This window comes from Peromyscus maniculatus, chromosome 8 (genome assembly GCF_049852395.1).
Source record: "Peromyscus maniculatus bairdii isolate BWxNUB_F1_BW_parent chromosome 8, HU_Pman_BW_mat_3.1, whole genome shotgun sequence".
NCBI classification, from domain to species: domain Eukaryota; kingdom Metazoa; phylum Chordata; class Mammalia; order Rodentia; family Cricetidae; genus Peromyscus; species Peromyscus maniculatus.
In genome coordinates this window covers 10,801,227-10,822,862 of record NC_134859.1, presented here as the reverse complement: position 1 = coordinate 10,822,862, position 21,636 = coordinate 10,801,227, and the positions used below count along the sequence as shown (strand labels likewise).

Genomic DNA, 21,636 nt, shown 5'->3' with positions numbered 1-21,636 from the left:
TGGCCTCGAACCTGTCAGAATCAGAAAGGGCCTCTGCCTGAGCATTCCTGGAACTGGGCTGGGCGGAGAAATCAGGGCCTTGTGAGAGGCATTCCTACCGCCTTCCCGGCTGCCCAGGGCTGCAGGGGGCCCTGGCCAAGGTGACCCCGCAGGAGGAGGCGAGGGTCCCCACCCCTCGGCCGCTGCAGCCTCCTCCATCTTCCCGGTCCTTGGGGCTTTTCCTCCAGGCCGGCGCGCCCGCCCCTCTCCCAGGCTTCCCCAGGGGCGGGATATCTCGTCCTTTCCCCCCCCACCCCTCCACCCCCGCCTCCCAGGCCACCTCCGGGCCGTGTCCTAGCGCTGCCCTCGGGCCGGGGGCGGGACCGCGGCAGGCGAGGGGGGTGTCGAGGAGAACTCACGCCTCGGCCACGGCGGGGCTCCCTCCCTCCTTCCCGGTGCCCGCTCCCGCTGCTGTCCGCCCTTCCTCCCCTCCCCCGGCCCAGCCGGCCGCCCCCTCCCCCCCGACGCGCACGCTCCGCCTGGCAGCTGGCGCCCCGGGCCTGGGGCCGCGGTGGCGAGAGGGGTTTGCAGGGAGGGCGGGAGCGAGTGAGCCGCGAGGGAGGGAGGCCGCCCCCCGCGCCCCTCCTCCTCGCCCTCCTCCACGGCCGACGGTCCCTCCTCCCGCCCCCTCCCTCCTCCTCTCTCTCCTCCCTCCCTCGCAAAGACATCCCCGCACGGCCGGGCCGCCGCGGCCACCTTCCCTGCCCCGAGCTGCAGATGTGGCGGAGCGGCCGGGCGCCGGGCGGCCGCGCCAGGGGAGCCCGCGCCCCGTGAGCCTAGCGCCCGGGCCCCCGCCCGCCCCGGCCCTCCCCCTCGCCCGCCCCCCGCTGTCCCCCGACCGCCGGAACCCGCAGCCGGAGCCAGTCAGCCCGGCCGCCGAGGTAGGAAGCCCCCCGGGGTCGCGCCGGGAGGACGCGGACCGGGCCGGGGACTTGCCCGCGGTGAGGGGCCGCGGGGCCCGAGGGTCGCCTCCCCCTCCCGCGTCCACGCCTCGGCCCGGGCCATTGTGAGCCCTCGCTGAGGCCCCTGCGCTCGCTGGTTTGCGCGCTCCCTCCCTTGCCTGCTCCCTGGCTGGGTCCTTCGATCTCCCAGTCTTTTCTCCTCCCTTCCCTCCTTCTGTCTGGAGGCCGAGCCGAACTGCGGCCGGGCTCGGGGCGGGCGCAAACTTCAGTGGGGAAGTTGGGCGGTCTCGGTGGGGGTGCGCTGCGAGGTGAGAGGGGGGCACCCGGAGCCCGGGCATGAAGTTGTAAGGGGCATCAGGCAGCCCCGTTTGCTCACCGGTGCGCTCAGGTTGCTTGGAAGGTGCCCTCCCTGCCTGGGGGAAGTCTTCTTGCTGCCCTTAGCAAGCCCCGGGAAAGGCAGGGAGTGGGGCGTCCCTTGTTTCAGCACCGGGAGCTGGAGAACTGTCTAGCGTTTGGTCCACTCCTGCGAGGTGGATGGAAGCAGGTGAGGGACCTGGCAGGATGGGGAGGGTGAGTGATTGTATCTTCAGGGTGGGTCTGGAGGAGGGGGCTAGGCAGGTGCATCCTCCTCCTACCAGGAAGATTCCTGTGTCTTCCTGCAGGCCCCCTGGGATGGGGCTGGAGTCCAGGCTGGCACCTGGACGCCTTGGCACACTGCCCTGCCCAGTAGGGTACTCAGGCCACAACAGGGCAGCATGCTGCCTGGCTGCCTATCCTGGAGGGCCCGCCCAGCCCAGCCGGAGGGTGGCCGGGAAGCACTGGTTGCAGGGAGTTGCCCAGCCCTGCCCTGGGGCCTGGGAAGCTGGAAGGGATGCTGGGAGGAGCCCTGGGCCCCCAGCCATCGCAGCCCCAGATCTTGGCTCTGGAGGGAATGCTTGACACCAAGGGGGCAGCCGGGCCAGCCAATGGCCCTACCAAGGCCTGAGCTCCCATGGGTCTTCGTCTGGGACAGGGTTAGGGCCCGAGTCTGGTCCTCTGTGGCAGGTACCCTGCACAGCAGCCTCTCAGCTGTCCTGGCACCCGGGAAGGAAGGTGGGTCTGAGGCAGTGGCTAGGGAGACAATTGCTCTCCCTGCCAGCTTTCTGAAGCCCCTTGGATCAGGGAGTGTAAAGGGACCACTGCACTGTGCCCACCTCTCCCCAGGCCCCACTCTGGTGGCACAGTACCACAGCTGTCTCATCCCAGCCCACACATCCCTCTCTAGTGACCTCAGAGCCCTCCCTCTGGCCTCCTCTTTTCTTCCCTCTGGGCTCAGGCTGGGCCTCACAGCTGGCCCTGGACTGTACTGGGGGAGGGGCTGCACCTGGGGGGGTCTCCTAAGACACCCCTTGCTGAGCTGCAGTCTAGCCCACTCCCAGCTCATTCCTAGCTCAGTATGTCCCTGTCTGCTGCCAGTCAAGCCCGGGGCCGTGCCAGCATTGGTTTTGTGGGGTGGGGACCCCTTGGAAGCAGACCTGTTTTTTTAGCCTTCCCCCCTCCCCCCTCTTTCCGGAGCTACCATTAGTGCTGACCCCCTGACCCCCTGTGCCTGCCTGCCCTTCCCTGTCTGTGACCCCTGACCTTTGGTGTTAAATCCCTCCAGCTGGGGCTCTCCGTCCCCAGAGTGACCCTAGCCCCGGCCCCCTGGGGCAACTCTCCCGCTCTTGGCTCTCTCTATACAGGGACACCTGCCAGCCCTCCCTCATAGATAGGGGGGGGGCTGGGAAGCCAGACAATGAGTCACCCCACTTCCAGGCACTACTGCTTTTGGGGTCAGTGGCTTTTGGGGACTTGCTGGAGCCAGGACACAATCTGTGTAGAGTGAATGGGGAAAAGCTCCTGGCCAAAACACACTTTTTGCGTCTTGGGTTCAAATCTTGGCATAACCACCAGCTTTTGGGTGTTCTTTGGCCTGGCTCTTCCTCTGTCCAGGCCTCAGTTTCCTCATCTGTAAACTCTAGGGTCAGGCAAGGTGAGCTTTCTGAGTCCTAAGACTAGGTTGGCCTGTCAGTGGGGGCAGGGAGAAAGGATACGTCCAACAAAAGCCAACTCTCAATTATCCGTGGGTGGAGCCAGTATGAATAACTGGATGCCACAGACATCCCAAAACCTCATTTTAAACAATCGTGCAAACCTCATCCCCACAGAGCTTTTGTTTCTAAAAGGCTCAGCTGCAGAAGGGTAGCCATAGCCATTTCTTCTCCAGCCCTCTCCTTAGTGGGAGTACCAGTGAGGGGCTAGAGGGCAAACCCGACCCCAGGCAGACAGGTCTGCCAGGGCCCCTCCCTAGGGCTGGAGGGAAGCTGGACCTCACCTCTGCGTCTCAGGCTCCCCTCCAAGGCTGGCCCAGCCTTGGCCCTGTGCCGTGGGAGGGTCCACTGGCCACCTAAATTGTTCCAGGGTCTGTGCTGGCTCCAGTGTAGAGTGAAGAATGTGTTTTTCCTCGCGACATTTTCCCATGCACATTTCCGACTCCCCAGCTGGATTCTCCTGGAATCTGAATTTCCCACTTATGGGAGAGGGCGGTGCCAGTGCTGGGCAGGGTTTGGGGCAATCCCAGCATGAAGGAGGAGGGTAACAGCTGTGGCTGGGGGACCAGATGTTGAGGCTGGGGCCTGCAGTTCTGCTTTTTGGGAGGCATTTGGGGCTCTTTAACCGAGAAGGAGGGCTGGGGTGTGTGTGTGCGATGCTCCTGGCTTGACCCCCCAGCTTCATGTGCCTCTCTGCAAGATCCGCTGAGGGTTCCTGCATCCCAGGGGAAAATGAGGTGGGCTCTTTACCCAAGTGGGAAATTTGGATTTCAAAGGAGAGACCCTCAATCAAGGCAGAGTGAGGGGCTAAGCCTTTCCCAAGGCTGCCCCTGAATCCCTTCTCTGTTCACTTACAGCTGTTATTATAAAGTACTGAGTGGGGAGGCCCTTTTCAAGGATGGTGGGGACCCTGTGGCTGACATGGGTGTGTGCTAAGCAACGAGGGACCCTTTCTTAGCTATTGCAAGGGTCTCTGGGTCTAGGCAGAGCATTGAGGTTCTCCATCCTGCTTAGAGGCCGCCTTCAGGAGTTGTGGAATACCCCCATGCTGAGTTAGAAGCCAAGCATGCATATGGAGATTCACCTCTCCGAGGACACCGGAGCCAGGTGACTGGCCAGGTCCGTCTCTGTCTCAGTTCTGGGAGGATGGACTGTAGTCCTCGTGAGGCTTGGGACGCAGCTGCTCACCCAGTGTTTCTCTTAGGTGGCTGCACAGGGCCCTACCTTGGTGAGTTTTAATGGCCAGGTTGGGAACTGGGCATTTTTAGCAAGCACCTCCACTGCTGATTGGACAGACTGAGCCATTGCTTTGATCTCAGGAACAGGACGACGGAGCCTGCTGGTGCTAGTGGTCCAGGGGGAGTGTTTGTGCCTGAATGTGTGCCCCCACATCTTCCCCCTTAGCAGAGACATCCCTCCTACTCTGGATAATAAAAAGTGGCAGCAGTCCCCAGGTAGGTTGGGTTGGGACAGCAATGGACCGGTGTTGTTGGGGGATGGGGCGTTAATCCCTCCTGAGTACCCGTTGGAAAAATCCAGCCAGCATACATGCCTTCCACTGCCTGGCCAACTTGACAGAGACTGCACCCTCACCTGAAATTGCCAAACCTGGGACAGACCCATTAATCCCAATTTGATAAATGAGGAACTACTGAGGCTGGGGATGGAAAAGGGCCAGTGGGCACCTAGATCTGTGGGAGGGGGCGTGTCAGCCAGCTTCCCAGTCTGGATGTAGCTGGGGCCTTGTCCCCTGAGCTGGGTTCCCTGAGCCCCTCGCTCGTCTTTCCTATGGAGCTGCCTCACCCCACCTCTCCACGGGAGAAGTGTGATGGATGAGTGGTTAGGCCTGGCTCTCCTCCCCATTCCTGCCCTGGAGGGGGTGCTCACAGGTCTTCCTAAGAAGGCCTCTAGAAACCTCCTTTATCACTGGTTGATCCCCTGGGAGTCCAGAGGTCCAGCCTGGGTGACCCTTCTGGCATTGCAGCTGGGACACCTTCCTCCAGGCTGGGCAGGCACAGTCCTTGACTGTGGCTGTTCACTCCCCATCCCCCAGACGGGAGGGGGAGGCCCTCGTTAGCTGGTGGCTGGGCTGGGAGGGGAATGAGCCGGCTTCAGGAGCAGGGGCTTCCCATCTGCTCCAGATGCCCTTGGTGGGGGATGGGCAAAGGGGCTGAGAATCTTCCAGTGCCAGGACTGAGCAGCAAGGGCTCCTCAAGTCCTTTGTCTTGGATGCCTGAGAGGCCAGGTAGTTCCCACCACAGGGAGGGTCTGGGGCCTTCCAGTTGTGAAATGTGTGTGCCTTAGCAGAGGGCTAGGAGAGGGGACCGGGAGCGGCTGGAAACCCAGCAGAGCACCCTGGAGGCTGCTGAGCCTCCTGAGTTAGCTGGGAGCCTGAGAGACAACAGTCCCGCCCACCAGACAGGGTCTCTGTGGTTCACCATGACCACCAATCCGCATCTCCTTGAGATCTCAGCAGTAAAAAGGGTTTGGGGAGGCTAGTGGGGGGGGGGGGGAAACTGAGGCTCTGAGAGATTTGGTGACTTGTCCTGTGGTCTCTTGGAGTGAGGGGAGGACAGAAGTCATCCCTTTCTGCCTAGCTTACCCACTCAGCTCTACAAAGCAAATCTAGAAGCCAGGGAAGCCTGCGGGCCTATCTTACCCTGCCAGACCCAACCTGATCAAGTCTCTGAGGGCCCAGGGTCTGTGGAACTGAGCAGGGTAAGGTATCCTGGCGTCTGGAACTGTCTGGGCCATGAAATGCCACTTCAACTGGAACCTGCTCGGCTCCAGTCCTAATTCCCAAGTCTACGCCCGTATCCCACCCAGGAAGCCTGTCTTCTGCCTCCACTGCCCTCTGCATCTGACTGGCGTATTCCAGCCTGCCTGGGCTAGTCCTCCCTTGAGTCACATTGGTCTTCATTCAGAGCCCACACTGCCATGTACAGGTGCCCTGGCCCCCAACTGTGGTGCCCCTCCTCTGAGAAGGCTATTGGACCTTTTCTCATCTTTCCTGTTCTGAAGTCCCTCCCTCCTTCCTGTGTGCTGGGGGCCGAGTCACAAGGATACCTTATCCTGCTCTGTTCCACAGACCCTGGATCAGGTTGGGTCTGGCAGGCCCCTTCTGATGGGCATTTCCTTGTGAGTGAGGATGGATTTGAAGGCTTCCCTGGCTTCTGGGTTTGCTTTGTGGAGCTGAGTGGGTAAGCTAGGCAGAAAGGGGTGACTCTGAGGAAGGGTGAAGGGTAGAGGCCAGCAGCGATTGTGTGGGCTAGGGTAGGTGGGGGTCCCAGGGATGAAGCTGAGGAGTTGGGTCCTTTTAGTCCTCCCAGCTGACCAGTAATGGCAATACCATTTCTCCCCTCTCAACCCTTGTTCCAGTCTACCTGGTCCCACTGTGTGCCCCAGACAGGAGGAAAAGACTACTGGGTCCTGGGTCCTGCTTCCAACATTGACCTTGGAAGACACTTCCATTTGTAGGGCTTACGGCACCTGTACCTACCACCTCACCTGATAATAGACATGCAACTGAATTCACTTACTCACTCAACAAACATCCACCCAAGACCAAATGTTTGGGAGACGTGAAGCTTGGGGGCAACAGAACCACGTGAGGACACCAGTCTGGATGTTCTGGGGTGTCCCAGCTCCCAGGGTCCAGGCCAGCCCCATTCTTTTACAGTGGGGAAGCTGAGACCCAGGGTCTCGCCTTCTATCAAATCAAGGCATAACTGGTTTTTCCACCCCATAGCTCAGGACTTCACATCTCTGCTCAGTTCATTATGGGAAGAGGATTGGGCTCTGGGTCAGCAGGAGCAGGGCGAGGGTCTGCTGGATGACCTTCCCTTGGTGTGTGTGTGTGTGTGTGTGTGTGTGTGTGTGTGTGTGTGTGTCTTCATGTTTGTGCATACATGTGTGAGTGTGTGTGTGTGTGTGTGTGTGTGTGTGTGTGTGTCTTCATGTTTGTGCATACATGTGTGAGTGTGTGTTGTGTATGTAGAGGCCAGAAGCTGATCTTGGGTGTCATTCCTCAGAAGCTGTCCATCTGTCTTTTTGAGATAGCTCTCTGATAGCCCTGGACTCACTGGACTCACCTCAGCTCGGCTGAGTTCCAGGGATCTGTCTGTCTGTTTTCCCAGTATAGGTATTATAAGTATGGGTCATTGTGCCTGGCCTTTGTCTCATGGGTTCTGAGGCCTGAACTCGGGTGCTTATGTTTACCTGGCAAGACTTGACCAACTGAGCCGTCTTCTCTAGTCCTGGTCACCCCTTTTCTTCCTCAGTGGGCTCGGAGCTGCCTGGGAGCCCTAGTTCCTGCCCACTTCAGGCCTTTCTTCTTGGAAGGAGGCTTCTGCCTGGAGAAGGCCTGAGGCCAAAGGTCAGGTGGCACTAACCAGGACACTCACTGCAAGGGCCAGGCACACTTGGCACAGTTGAGGGTTGGCGACATTGTGGTGTTAGTGATGCATTCGCCAGGACTTGGACCCAGGGCTGTTGTGGCATTGTTGTTGGGCTTGGTGAATCACCGGCCTTCAGCAGCAGCAGGGACAAGGTGAGCCAAGAGGCTGAGGCTGGAGAGGGTATGTCACAGAAGACATGCCGGAGGAGGGGTCAGGGAGCTGATAGCTGCAGGGGAGTATGGGTAGCTGTCCACTTGATAAGTAAGCCTCAGGCTTTTCAGGAGGCAAGGATTCTGAGGAGAGGCTAAGGGTAGGAGGCTCTGAGCGGAAGGGGCAAGTGGCACTCCTCTGTGCAGAACAGGCTGTGGCTCCCCAGTGCTCCTCAGCTCCTGGTCCAGTCCCTCTGACAGGCCTCTTCCTCTGCTGCCTTGTCCTCTCCTGAATGACAGCCAGACTTACTGTGGGCTTTGGAGGGGCATTCCTTTGGTGCTTTGGTGCAACCTTGGGCCGGAAGACTGCTTTGAATCCCAGCCTCCCCGTGGTTTGCAAGCAGTGACCTTGACAGTTAACTTTAACTTGAAGACGGGGCGGGCGCGAATAGCACCTCATTCGCAGGAGTGGCAGGCTAGACCAGGATAGTCCACGGGGAGACTGTTGGCTTGTCCCTGGCCAGGGAGTACTTGGTCCTTTGTCCCCAGACTTTCTGCTCTTTTTACGGTACTAGCATGAAACCTGGGGTCTCCTGTACTCCAGGCAAGCGCTCTCTCCCCCTGAGCCACTTGTATTTTTAGAGCAAATGCAGACTTAAGTGAGAAAGAGCCCCCGAGAGTAGGAGGTCCTCCATGGGAGGGATCTCTCCTCTTTTCACTTTTTGAGACAGGATCTTGTTGTGTTGCCCATGCTGGCCTTGGACGCACTCTATAGTCCAGAATCTGTAATCCTCCTGCCTCAGCCTCCCAAGTAGCGGGAAGTACAGGCAGGTGATGCCAGCTCTAGCTCCCAGGTTTGTTGTGTCCTCCTGGCCTTATCAGATCTGCCCCCCTCCCCCTCCCCCACGCCCCCCGCAGAGCTGGGTACCCCTGACATTGTTTCACTGCCTCCATAGCTGCGACCTTCAGGTCTTGTTCCATCTGACTTATCCTGGACCCCAGCAGAGAGCCTTGCGTTGGAATGCACAAATGAAGCGGCCCGGAAGGGCCAAAGTCCAGAGCCCGCCTCCACCCTCCCGCTGGGGAGCTGGCAGGTGTGCTTGGTCACAGTGGCCTGGTGTCTGCCCCAGGGGAGTGGGAGGAGTGGGCCTCAGGTGTGGACCTCCTGATGTGCTTATGGGCTTTGCCGGGCGTGGGAAGTAGTTTCCTTGCCTTTGTGGATTGGTCACCCATACCTATCCGGTCCCTTAAGCAGTGGCACCTGCCGTTGAGACCGAGGCGAGGCTTCAGTGCTGTTGTGCCCAAGGGTGAGACACATGTTTGCCCACCGACTGCCCATCGGTGAAATACTGGCGCTACCTGTGCTGGCCTCGGCACTCCAGTGAGTGCACATAGGCTATTCCTCACCCCCACCCCACAGGACTTCCCCTCCCCGGAACAGCAGTGTGGCAGGTTTTGTTTTTTGTTTTGTGAGACGGGGTGTTACTATGTTGCCCATGCTGACCTGAATGCTGGGGTTACAGGCCTTTGCCACCACACCTGGTCTGTGCAGTGCCCGGAGTCTTGTGTGTGCTAGGCAAGCGCTCTACCAAAAAGGCTGCGTCCGCCTCCAGTCCCCGAATGGTAGTTCTGCCTGTGCTGGGCCTTGCTGGGTGTGTGCCCCGTCTGGCTCCCTGCTGCCCACCCCTCCCAGGGATTTTGGTGGCCTTGCCCAGCCCTGTGTCCTTCCCTTCCAGCCTGGCAGGCAGTGTGGGGGCTGCTTGGCTGGCTTGCCTCTGGCTGAGGCCCAGGTGCGGCCTTGCTCATGGCCCCATACCCGCCCCCCCCAAAGCTGGGCAGACAGGAAAATACCAGACATAGTTGTTCAAAGGTGGCTGCAGGCGGGCAGGCAGCGGGAGGTGGGGGCCGGAGAAGGGGCCCAGAGCCACCAGAACATTTGGAGGCTTCTTGGCCGGACAGACCTTGCAGCTGGAGGGCCACATGTTTGCATGAGTGTCCAGGGATGTTGAGGATTTCCCGGTCCTCGTCACCGCTCCTGTTGGTGCAGGACAAGGAAGCGCCTCTGGGGGGGAGGGGGGGTGATGGGGCACACCTGCTGGCTTTATCGCTTCAGCTCTGGGTGACCTTGGGAGACTCACTGTGTGGGTCACCCTCAGCCGGGGGCAGAAATGGGAACCCTTAGGGCTTGTGACTAGCCCCAGATACCAGCATCTTCCATGGGGCAGGCACCGGGCCAAGGCTTGTCCTATAGGATGTCCTGGGATCATTATTGTAGTGCTTGAGTTACCAATGAGGAAACTGTCGTCCGGAGGCTTGGAGAGTGACAGTGACCTGTGGGAGGCCACACAGCCAGAGGAGGCTACAGCCAGGTAGTTTGAAGCAAGCTTTGCCCTGGGAAGTTGCCGAAGCCAAGTTCTCTACACACCGTGTGCCCGGCTGCTGCTCAGCCAGTCCCCAGTGCCCTCTAGCGAGAAGAGTTTTGATCTGGACTGGCTGTCTGGGGACATTTGAGTTTCTACTGAGGTGGTATGTGCAGGCTAGGTGCCCCTCTTGGACTGGCATGGGGCTATACCTAATCATGGGTTTCCAAGGAAGGCATACCCCAAACCCTTCTGGGACGTGCCTCTGGCCACTGCACCCTCCATCCAGGGCCACTTAGTGCTCAGTCAGGCTCCACAGGGAGGGCTCCCTGCTGGTGGGCGCTCCCCCAACTCTGTGGTCACTCCACGGGACAGTAGAGGGCCAAGGTTCTTCCAAGGGGTACAGGCCAGCCAAAGTTCTGGTCTGGAATGAGATTTTAATGTTTGTGGGTACACAGGGAGGGCCAGTCCCTCCTCAGGGTTGTCCTTATAGACTAGGGACTTCAGTGGTGACACTTAGAATGAGTTTTGCTACGTGCTTACTGTGTGTCTAACTCTGTTCTCTGTGTTGAATATTACATCCCACCTTAGGAGAGGAGAGGGGGGTCAGGGGACATGGCAGGAAGCAACCGAGCAGACCATGTTGTCTGACCCGTGTTTGGAACCCTGCCTGCTGCCTGGTTGGGAAGGGGGCCCCCGAGAGGTCCTGTTCCTTCCAGCCTCCCTCGCTGGGCGGCCAAGGCGGGTGGAGCTCTTGGCCAGGGCACGGAGCACAGCCGATTCCCAGGAATGTGGGGTTGTGGGCAGTTTGCTTTGGCAGCGTTTCTGCTTCAGCTCTCCCAGCCTTCTGGTGGCCCCCGACCCTGTCACCCCTCCAGTGCCCACCCAGCCTGCCCGCTGCCTTTCCTGGTTCTGCCCCTAGCTCCATAAGCCCTCGGGATGAGGAGGTGGTGACCAACCTAAGCAGCCCTGAGACCAGGGCAGGCCACCTTCCTGAGCCTCCGTTTCTGCATCTGGAAAGTGGCGTGAAGTACCACCTGCTGTAACTGATGCTGGCATGTTGGACTGTCAGCCACTGGCGTCAGCCACTGGCTAGGGCAGTACGGTGACAGGCACCATGGCTTTGGTCTTGGTCTTGCCACCCATGATTGCAGCCTGGGGTAGGAACTTCCCCCAGCCTTCAGATTCCCAGTCTGTAAGACCAGAGTGCTAAAGTGATGGTCCAGGTTACCAGATTTGGAGACACACATCAGGGACAAGTTGGTTTTAACTTTTGTTCAGTGAGACCGTGACGTGTGTGTGTGTGTGTGTGTGTGTGTGTGTGTCTGTGTCTGTGTGTGAGTCCAGGCTGACCTTAGCCTTGAATTACTGATCTAAATGTCTCCATCTCTCAAGTGCTGGTATTATAGTATAGGCATGTGCCACCATCACTGACTACATGGAGAGGTGCATCTTGGGCCCTTGTGTGTAAGTTCTAGGCTGGGTTTGCTGTAGCTCACCAAATGGACAGTTTCAAGACTACTCCTGGCGAAATGGGGTGTTCTTCATCACACTAGCTACACTGCTGTGGGGTAGATGGGCAGTCCCCACCTTGCTTGGGTCCTTGTACTTAAACGTTTGCCAGGGACCGAGGGACTACCTCGCATAGGTAGGCCTCCCTTTCCAACCCCTCCAGACTCAAGGCTAACCAAATACCCTCCCTCAGGCACGGAAGGAAGGACGTCATCCTGAGCAGGGTCCTGGTCCCCTTCTATTAGCTTGGTGACTTTGAAGCTCGGTTTCCCCAAGAGGGAGGGGTGGTGGCAGATAGGTCTGTAGGGGGCCGGGTGCCCTGCAGGAGCTGCAGCTGGGGGCTGTCTGTGCAGGGTCTGCGGCAGGCGCACAATGGCAGTCATTGTCTTGGCATGGCTGGCCGGGGGGGCGGGGGTGCCCAGCCCACCCTCAGGGTGACCCCCGCCCCGGGTTGTGGGAGGGCTGTCCCCACCTCTGCCGCCCCGGTGGTCCCCGCTCAGCCAGCCCCTCTTGCACTTCCTCCCTTACTGCCGCTCCCTCCAGCTCCCCTGTTCTAATTAGTTCCTTTTGCAGCTGGAGGAGCCTCGTGGGGCCTGGGCCATGTGACCACACGACCACCTCCATGTGGGCCCCCCTCTCGGGCCCATGCAGGTAGGTGTGTCGCAGGGTGCACCCAGCCTACGGCAAGTGAGCTCTCCCACAGCCAGAACGGGGTGTGAGGCACTTGGCCATCCCGACCAGTAGGGAAACTGAGGCCCTGGTGGTTTCCCCAGCAAGGTGGGGATTGTAGCGGGCTGGTGGGGTCTGCCCATAGCACTGCACCCGTGAACACTTGACTGGGATAGGTGAGGTCCCTGCCCCTGTGGACTACCAGCTTCTACCTACTGATCTCCAGAACTCTAAGGGCAAGCAGCCAGGTCTTGGCTAGGGAGGCAGCTTCACCTTTTCTGGGTCACAGCCCCCCATGGTCCTTGTTCTAAGCATTTCAGTCTGGCTGGTGCTGACAGGGCCAGCTCTGGAGGGGCTGAGCTGCAGAGGCTGTTTAGAAGGGTGGGGGACCCGCCTCTCGCTTGCTTTTCACCTAGCTCTGTAACAAAGAGCGAGGCTGAGCCCAGACTGGCTGCTGCTGGCTGGGAATGGGAGAGGGGTGAGGACTTTGAGGTTGGCCAAGGTCAGAGCGTGAGTGGGGTCATAGGCCGTCTACTCCCTGGGGGGCTATGGGTAGGAAAACTAGCGAGACTCATTGGGGCGGTTCCTTCTTCCTTTCCCAGGAGGGGCTGCGGCGCCTGGGCTGAGTTCTGGCTTCCAAAATGAACCCCTACCTCCCAGGGCAGAACCCAGGGACAGGAAGTGAAGGGGTGTCCCTGGAGACTGGGTTCACTGATGGTGGGAGGCAGTCATTGGAGTCCCCTTTCCTGCTGTGGGTGCTCCACCCAGGGAGATGGGCTCCTGCTGGGGCCTTCCCAGCCCTAGGTGAACACTTCACCCTGAGGTCCTCAGAACCAGGTGACAGATTAGTGGCTCCTCCCAGGCTCCCTCTGGTGGGAGGACCACGTGAGACAGGAGCAGGTGCCAGAGGCTCCTGCTCAGTTGGCACTGTGACTGCGAGTCAGCACTTGGTTCTTCTAGCTCAGGCACCTTGCCAGTGGTCTTCTTTTCTCCATGGTGGGTGTTGGGGGCAGGGAGGCCTGTGGCCTTGGGCCAGAAGAGGGACTAGGCCACCAGCCCTTCCTGGCTCCTGAATTCTTAATCAGCATAAATATTTACTTCCTTCCTCCCCTTCCAGGCTCCCAGCATAGAGCAGCTTCAGGGAGGTTGAACTAGGCCTGTGTCTAAAAATAAACAGGTAGAGAGACAGACAGACAGACCTAATGGGCTGCAGGTCAAGCAGAGGGCAGCCTTTGCCTAGACAGGCCACCCATCACTGTCACCTGCCCACCTACCTGGGTTTGGGACTCCTCAGAGAGTCACCGGGGTGTCAGTGAGGCCTCTAGTCCAGGCATGGCCTGAGCCATAACAAGGGCATCCGACAGCTTCAGTGGAGACAAGTTGCAGACCTGAATCTCACAGTGAAGACGGGCTTCCTGTGCTCCAGTGATGCAGCCTGGTGTGCCCAGATCGCATGTAGCCACATGTAGTGGGAGCTGGAGATATGTCCTTACTAGCAGTGTCGCAGGCCAAGGAAGGGGCTATCCTGTGTACCTAGGGAACGCCCTGAAAGCTGGAGCTCGTGGGAGATCAGTAGGAAGCATGTGCGGGCTGGGGTGCAAGCAAGGACCGTGTAGGCGAAGCTGCCCTGGAGGAGAGATGGGCTGGGGTACAGCGCTGTCCCCTCTGGCGTGCTCACCCCCGTAAGGGCACTTGGGCAGCTCTGGTTCCGAGGATGTCCCAGGTCGTGGTTCTTCCCGCCATGCCCGCTTTTTGTTTTAAATACAGTGGTAGAGTCTCATAGTGTGGGTGTCTAGTAAAAAGATTTTGAAGGTGTGACAGTCTGCGTGAACAAAGGCGGGGAAACAGCTAGGAGGCTTCTCATGGGTAGAGGAGAGTCTGCTGCTTCTGGAAAAATGAAGTTTGCTGGGGAAGAGCTGGCCTTGTTCTTAGGTCAGGGGGGCTGTGAGTCCGTTTACATCTTGGAGGTGACACCAGTGAGAAATTGTGCAAACAGGAGGAACATCACAGAATGAAATTAGAAGAATATCACTACCAGCTTTTGCTTTTTAATACTATCTACTGTCCTTTGCTGGTCCAGCAGACCCTGCAGAGCTGGCCTGACCACAGTCCCCAGCTGCCCCCTGGTGGCTTGTGAAGGCCTACCTTCGGCCTTACTCTCCTGGCCAAGCTTTGCACAGCCTGCCTGGGACAGGCCCTCAGCCTGCTTCCCTCGGAGGTGACGTAGTTCCCTGCCCTGAACAGGCACTTCTGGCACCTGGGTGCTTAATTGGCCACTGAGGAATGCTACCTACATCTTGGAGGATGCTTGTTGCTCCCTAGCCTGCTTGTAGGTCTCTGAATTCAGACTGGCAGGCTTCCCAAGCATAGCTTCCTGTTCTATCAGAAGTGACAGTTGGGACTTAGCCAGCGAGGTCCTGGGAGACGTAGCTTCAAGTCTGGCTGTTCTGCCAGATTGTGAGTACCGTCACCGGAGTCAGTTTCGAACATTTATTCTCACCATTAAGTGGAGATCATAAACTTGGCCTATCCCAAAAGGCTTATGGGGAGTGGCAGTGGAATCTTGCATTGGGTGGATGGTGACCCTCTGTGATATCTGTGAGCCAGGCCATTCAGGGTGTTGTCTCTGCTCCTCTGCTTCTTCAGGTTTTAGTGGGTATAGCGGAAGGAGAAACCTACGGTTACAGTGTCACTATACAGCCTGTGTCCTTCCCCAGGTTCCTGCCTGAAGACCAGCTGGGTACCCTCTTTGACCCTCCCCATCACCATGCACTCCTTGGACGAGCCGCTTGACCTAAAGCTGAGCATCACCAAGCTCCGGGCGGCGAGAGAGAAGCGGGAAAGGACACTGGGTGTGGTCCGACATCACCCTTTGCATAGGGAGTTGGGTCTGGTGGATGATAGCCCCACACCTGGCTCCCCAGGCTCCCCGCCACCAGGTACTGTGCTTGAAAGTACCACCTCCATGCTTGTCCATTCATCCTATGAGACCTGCCCAATTTACTCACTGGGCATATAAAACTGGCTCCTAGCCGGGCGGTGGTGGTGCATGCCTTTGATCCCAGCACTCAGGAGGCAGAGGCAGGTGGAGTTCGAGGCCAGCCTGGGCTACAGAGTGAGTTCCAGGAAAGGCGTAAAGCTACACAGAGAAACCCTGTCTCGAAAAATCAAAAAACAAACAAAAACAACAACAACAAAAAACAAACAAAAACAACAACAACAACAAAAAATACCTCCAACCAGGGCCTGTGGAAGGATCTGGAAAGAGGTAGAGGGGGGCAAAGCAGTAGCAAAAGTCCCAGGATTGTCTCTGGATTCCGAGATTGTATGGCTGGTTAAACTGGGTGGCGATTGGGGACAGAGCTAGGCAGATGTGTCTTAAAGATGCTTTGTGCTCCCTGTAGTGTGGTGGTACTCACCTTATCTGCTGTACCTTCAACTGGACTTGAGAACCAGTTTTATCACATGCTTGAGATAAAAGAGTCAGCCCATCCCAATTTTCCCATTTTACAGAAAGGAACACTAAGGTAGAACATGACAGGGAGTGAGGTAGTCTTGTGTTCCAGTTCCATGTATCAGATAAGTCTCATCTTGTTGTTTTTGTTGTTGTTGAGATGGTCTGGTGTAGTTCAGGCTGGCATTGAACTCACTATGTAGCCCAGGATGGCCTTGAATTCTTGATCCTTCTGCCTCAGCCTTCTGAGGGTTGTGATTACAGGTATGAACCACCATGCCAGCCCCATTCCCTGTTTCTGGCAGCCAGCTCTCCTGGCGAAGGTCAGACTGATGATGTCATGACTAGAACTGTCCTGGCTGCTCTTTGGGTATCTGGGGTCCCAGAATAGTTGAAAATGATGGTAGGGATCCCGAAGTAGTGGGACTTGGTCCAACAGGTCTCTAGCTTGCTTCCCTGAAACAGGATCTTCTTCAGGTTTCCTGCTGAACCCCAAGTTCCCTGAGAAGGTGGATGGACGCTTTTCCACAGCTCCCCTGGGGGACCTCAGCTTGTCACCACCATCTGGACTGGACTCCCCAAATGGCAGCAGCTCCCTGTCCCCTGAGCGCCAGGGCAATGGGGACCTGCCTCCGCTGCCGACTGCTGTGGTAAGGAGGGGGAAGATTCTAGAGACAGAGGGTATGTTGGCTTCCGAGGGCTCCTAGGCAGGTGCCACCAAATTGGGTGGTTTGAAACAAGAGAAAGGGATTCTCATTCCCAGGCTGTTAACTACATCTGTCACCTCTAGGTGACATCTTCATCAGCTGGTCCTTTCCCCTGCGTGTGTGTCTGTGTCTAGGCCTTCCTCTGCCATAAAGACATAAGATGCTGGATTTAGGGTCACCATACTGCAGTAGGACCTCACCTTAACTAACTACCCCTAAAAAGACTATTTCCAAACAAGGTCATATACACAGGTGCCTTGGATTAGTACTCAGGGTGTCTTTTGGATTGATATTGTGTGTGTCTGTCTGTGTGTGTGTGTGTCTGGACCTGCCAGTGGGGTACGCTAACCTCTTACTCTTTAGGATTTCCAGACACTTCGCTATTTGGATGGTGTCCCCAGCTCCTTCCAGTTCTTCTTGCCCCTGGGCTCTGGGGGAGCTCTGCACCTACCTGCTTCCTCCTTCCTCACACCCCCCAAGGACAAGTGCCTGTCACCGGAGCTGCCCCTGGCCAAGCAGCTGGTGTGTCGATGGGCCAAGGTGAGTTGGGAGCTGGGAAGAGTGGAGAGGGCTGGGCCAGCACCCTACTTGGGATCAGAACCCTGCCTGCCTGGCCTTACAGTGTAACCAGCTCTTTGAGCTCCTCCAAGACCTGGTTGACCATGTCAATGACCATCATGTCAAGCCGGAACAGGATGCTCGGTACTGCTGCCATTGGGAGGGCTGTGCCCGCCACGGCCGTGGCTTCAATGCCAGGTGAGGGAGCAGGGTGAGGGCAGGAAGGGAGGGGCTGGGTGCCCATTGAGCTGAGTGTGCCCCCGGGCCCTCCCTGGAGCAGGTACAAGATGCTCATCCACATCCGGACTCACACCAATGAGAAGCCACACCGATGTCCCACCTGCAACAAGAGCTTTTCCCGCCTGGAGAACCTGAAGATCCACAACCGCTCCCACACAGGTAAGTTTCTCATGGAGGCAGGGGCTCCAGGGAAAGGCTGGAAAGAGGGACAGATCTCATTGTTCATACCCTGCTCCCCTTGTTTGAGACAGGGTCTCATGTAACCCAGGCTGGTTTCTAACTGTGTAGCCAAGGATGACCATGGGCTCCTAATCTTCCTGCCTTCATTTCCCAAGTGCTGGGACATTAGCTAGGGGAGCCCTTATATGGGTATGATCATCTGATGCCACCTTAGGGCTGGCAGACCAGGTCTGTCTCTCCGCATTGTGCCCCAAGCCCCACAGACCACACACCTCATTTTAAGTTACTCCATTACTCCAGTAAAGAGAGCAAGCTGGGCATGGTAGCGCACACCTTTAATCTCAGTACTTGGGAGTCAAGAGGCAAGAGGATCTCTGTGAGTTCAAGGCCTTCCTGGTCTACAGAGCAAGTTCCAGGCCAGCCAGAATTATATGAGACCATGTCTCCAAAAAACCCAAAACTAAATTAAAAAAAAAAAAAAGAAAAAGGAAATAGGTGAAATTAATTGTAATTATGTGTCCTATGAAACCCAATATATAAGTGTGTGTGTGTGTGTAGTTATTTTAATATTTTAAAAACATGTCAGCAAACCTGGGTATGGTGATGAATGTCTGCATTCCCAAATAATTAGCTTGAAGGGGGAAAGTTGTTGGTTTTTTTTTGTTGTGTTTTTTTGAGACAAGTTCTCTGTGTAGCCTTGGCTGTCCTGGAACTCACTCTGTAGACCAGACTGGCCTTGAACTCAGAGATGTGCCTGCCTCTGCCTCCCAAATGCTGGGATCAAAGCATGCGCCACAATCCTGCAAACTTAGAAGGTCAAGGCTATCTTGATCAACACAGTGAGATCCCATTTCTAAAAAGAAACAATGGGGCTGGAGAGATGGCTCAGCAGTTAAGAGCATTGGCTGTTATTACAGAGGTCCTGAGTTCAATCCCCAGCACCCACATAGTGGCTCACAACCATCTGTAATGAGATCTGCTGCCCTCTTCTGGCTTTGTATACATAATAAATAAATGTTTAAAAAAAGAAAAGGAACAATGACCAAAACCAAACAGCAGAACATGAAACGCCCTCCTCACACACAGCCTTTGAGATGTAGTCTGTCTTAGCCTCACAGCACACCTCCTTCTGGACCCAGCTTCATTTCAAAGGCTGAGTGGCTACAGGTGGCTCCTGTCCTGGTCAGCATAGTGACTTTGTGATTCAAGCCAGGTAAGGTGGTGCACACCTTTAATCCCAGCACTCAGGAGGCAGGCAGATCTCTGAGCTCAGCCTGGTCTACTGAGATGTTCTAGAACAGCCAGGGCTACATAGAGAAACCCTGTCTCCAAAAACAAAAACAAAGAACACTGTGAGCCATTCTGAGCAAGGCCACATGGAAGTGCTTACCAGGGCCCAGGTCTGCATCAGCGCACACGCCAAGGTTGACTTCTGCCCAGCAGTGTTCACGGGCTCTATAGCAAAGGATGGGTGCACAGCAGTTCCCCCTGCAAGCTGCCCTTAGCTGGGTCAGCCTCATCCGGGTACAGGGATGGTCTCCCAAATCAGAGTCAGAATGCTTCAGGAGCTCTGGGCTTGGGAGAGGCAAGGGGACAGGTGGAAAGATCTGGCAGAATTGAGACCCCTCAATGCAGCCCACCCCTACAGGTGAGAAGCCCTACGTCTGCCCCTATGAGGGCTGCAACAAGCGTTACTCCAACTCGAGTGACCGATTCAAGCACACCCGTACCCACTACGTAGACAAGCCCTACTACTGCAAGATGCCTGGCTGCCACAAGCGCTACACCGACCCCAGCTCACTGCGCAAGCACATCAAAGCCCACGGTCACTTTGTGTCTCATGAACAGCAGGAGCTCCTGCAGCTACGCCCACCCCCGAAACCACCATTGCCCACTCCCGACAGCGGCTCCTATGTCAGTGGGGCTCAGATCATCATCCCAAACCCTGCTGCCCTTTTTGGAGGCCCCAGTCTGCCAGGCCTGCCCTTACCCCTGGCTCCTGGCCCCCTTGACCTCAGTGCTCTGGCCTGTGGCAGTGGTGGAGGTGGAGGTGGGGGCATGGGCCCTGGGCTGCCAGGCTCTGTTCTACCCCTCAATCTGGCCAAGAACCCACTGCTGCCCTCCCCCTTTGGGGCTGGTGGACTAGGCCTGCCTGTGGTCTCTCTCCTGGGTGGTTCCGCTGGTAGCAAGGCTGAGGGGGAGAAAGGTCGTGGGTCAGTGCCTGCCAGGGTCCTGGGCCTGGAGGACCACAAGCCCCCCCTGGAGAGGACGGAGCGCAGCCGCTCCCGGCCAAGCCCTGATGGACTCCCCTTGCTCCCGGGCACTGTACTGGACCTGTCCACGGGCAACTCGGCAGCCAGCAGTCCAGAGGCGCTAACTCCTGGCTGGGTGGTCATCCCGCCAGGGTCTGTGCTGCTCAAACCAGCTGTGGTAAACTGAACCTGGGTTACCCACCTACCAGCTGTGACAGGCCAGCTACCTACTGTGGGCTCATCCCCTGACGAACAGAAACTCTTCTGCGAAATAGCAATAATATCCTGCTGCTCCAGGGGCCCAAGTGTCTGCTTCCTGGGAGGCTGCAGCCCCAGACAAGCTGGGTAGCAAGGATGGTGCTAGAAGGTCTTTGGTGGCTTCCTGGCTCCAGAGTGGACTTGGCTTGGACCTGCTGTCCAAGGAGGCCATGCTCTTGGGTGCTAAGGCCTCACTCACCTCCACTTCCCCAGCCCGTAGCTTGGGTGAGGCCTTCCTCTGCCTGTCCTCCAAGGGCTCAGTCCTGCCTCTTGCTCTGGTGCACTCCTCTCCACAGCAGTCTGGGCGGGTTGACACTCCTCCGGGCCTTACCTTCTTGTCAGCTGGGGAGCCCCTGCCTGGGAACTCCTTAGACCCCTTTCCCTCCGGCCCACCCCTGGAGGGAGAGCAAGACAGACACAGGCCCTGGCCAAGGCGCACGAGAAAGCCGCCTTTTCCTGCCTACTGCTATGACAAGGTGCTTCCCTGCTTGCTTAGCAGAGAAGCCTGCTGTCAGTGCCCCTCTGCCCGCCCGAGTCAGCACCGCCAGAGGGCTGGCAACGCTTTCTAAAGAGGAGGGGTGGCTGAGCACTCCTCTCCCTTGGGAGTGTGCAAGCAGGTTCGAAGGATCATTGTACTGGTCCGGTCCAGCTTGGCTTGGCCTGGCACTGTTACCCTGCAGAAGTCTGCAAAGTGTCAGTGTATACCAGGTGGGCTCCAGGTTTGGGGGTTACGAGGTCATGGAATGCAGGGAAGGACTGACTCATCAGAAAGGAGCTTTCTAGAAACCACTGAAGCCCCTGGGTGTGAGGGAGGCTAGGCAACCAAGCACAGCATTTGGAGGACCAACCGTCTGCTTGGGAAAAGCTGGCTAGAGAATGGCCTGGACACGTGACAAGGTTGTTTCCTCTGACTTTCCAGTTGAGTCCTTTCCTTGGTTGGTGGTGCCTCTCTGGCCCACAGGCTCTCCCCAGCCAGCTCCCCCAGGGCCTGCACTACTCAGAATAAGGTCAGCACTTATGTAGGGCTAGACTAAGCCAAGGACATTGGAGGACTGTGCTCCACAGCTTCGGAAGGCTAGGTGTGCCAGCTCTGGCCTCTTGCTGTCCTCTGTCCTCGGCTGCAGAGTGGCTAAGCCCCTCACCTCCCCATCCTTAGAACAAAAGCTGCTGGGATGGTAGGGGGTCCTTAGTAGCTCTGCTTCTTCTGAGCAGCTCTGCCTACTCTCCTTTTCCCCAGACTGCCCTTCTGTTTCAGAAGGGTCACCCTGACCTGACCTGCCCAACTGCTGGGCTTAGGACCCCAGCCCTGATAGGGCTCAGGACCCCAGCCCTGATAGGGCTCGGCTGTGCTGGCTCTACCCCTTGAAGGGGCTGTGAGCAAGTTAAGGAGCTGGTCTCCTGTCTTCGGGTCTACCCATGATCCAAGTAACCTCCTGGCTCGTTAGGGCCCTAGGCCTTAAGTCCCTGGCTGGGGGATTGGGTTTCAGACTCGAGCCGCAGAACAGAGCACGGGCACTGGAAGGCGACATTAGCTCAGCATGTGATTCCGTGATAGACCAGGCTTGGAAGGGCCGGTGTACTTGTCAGTCTGTCGTCGTCGCACATCCCAGACATCAGTATTTTAACAGGTTCTAAGTGCCTTTCTATTGTAGCTTGTGTTTTTCCTCCTTTTGGCTCCATTGCTGTTAGCATAGAGTTAAAACAAAACAAAAAGATAAGCTAATGACTATAACAATATATTCCTCCATGTGAGAGGAAGTTTATAAAGAAACAATAAAAGTGAGTTGCAAAGATGGTTTCTGCATAGTAGATGTGCCAGGAACTGGGTCACTTGCTCTATCTTGGCTATGGCCGTTCCGACGAGACACCTAAAGGCCTGGCCTGGACCTT

At 57.3% G+C, this 21,636-nt stretch overlaps 1 protein-coding gene across 5 annotated transcripts; it reads left to right on the top strand.

Annotated features, from left to right (window-relative positions):
- The first annotated feature begins 676 nt into the window (after positions 1–676).
- Positions 677–21,541, top strand: Glis2 (GLIS family zinc finger 2). Of its 5 annotated transcripts, XM_076577946.1 has the most exons (8): positions 685–920; positions 12,002–12,079; positions 14,815–15,036; positions 16,029–16,201; positions 16,622–16,798; positions 16,881–17,014; positions 17,094–17,215; positions 18,885–21,541. In XM_076577946.1, the coding sequence occupies exons 3-8, from the start codon at positions 14,865–14,867 to the stop codon at positions 19,673–19,675; spliced, it is 1,569 nt and encodes a 522-aa protein (XP_076434061.1). In that variant the 5' UTR covers positions 685–920; positions 12,002–12,079; positions 14,815–14,864; the 3' UTR covers positions 19,676–21,541. The 5 variants fall into 5 exon arrangements, with proteins under 5 accessions (XP_076434059.1, XP_076434057.1, XP_076434060.1 ...); XM_076577944.1 differs by lacking the exon at positions 12,002–12,079 and having other exon boundaries at positions 677–920; positions 16,881–16,960; XM_076577942.1 differs by lacking the exon at positions 12,002–12,079 and having other exon boundaries at positions 677–920.
- The last annotated feature ends 95 nt before the right edge of the window (positions 21,542–21,636 follow it).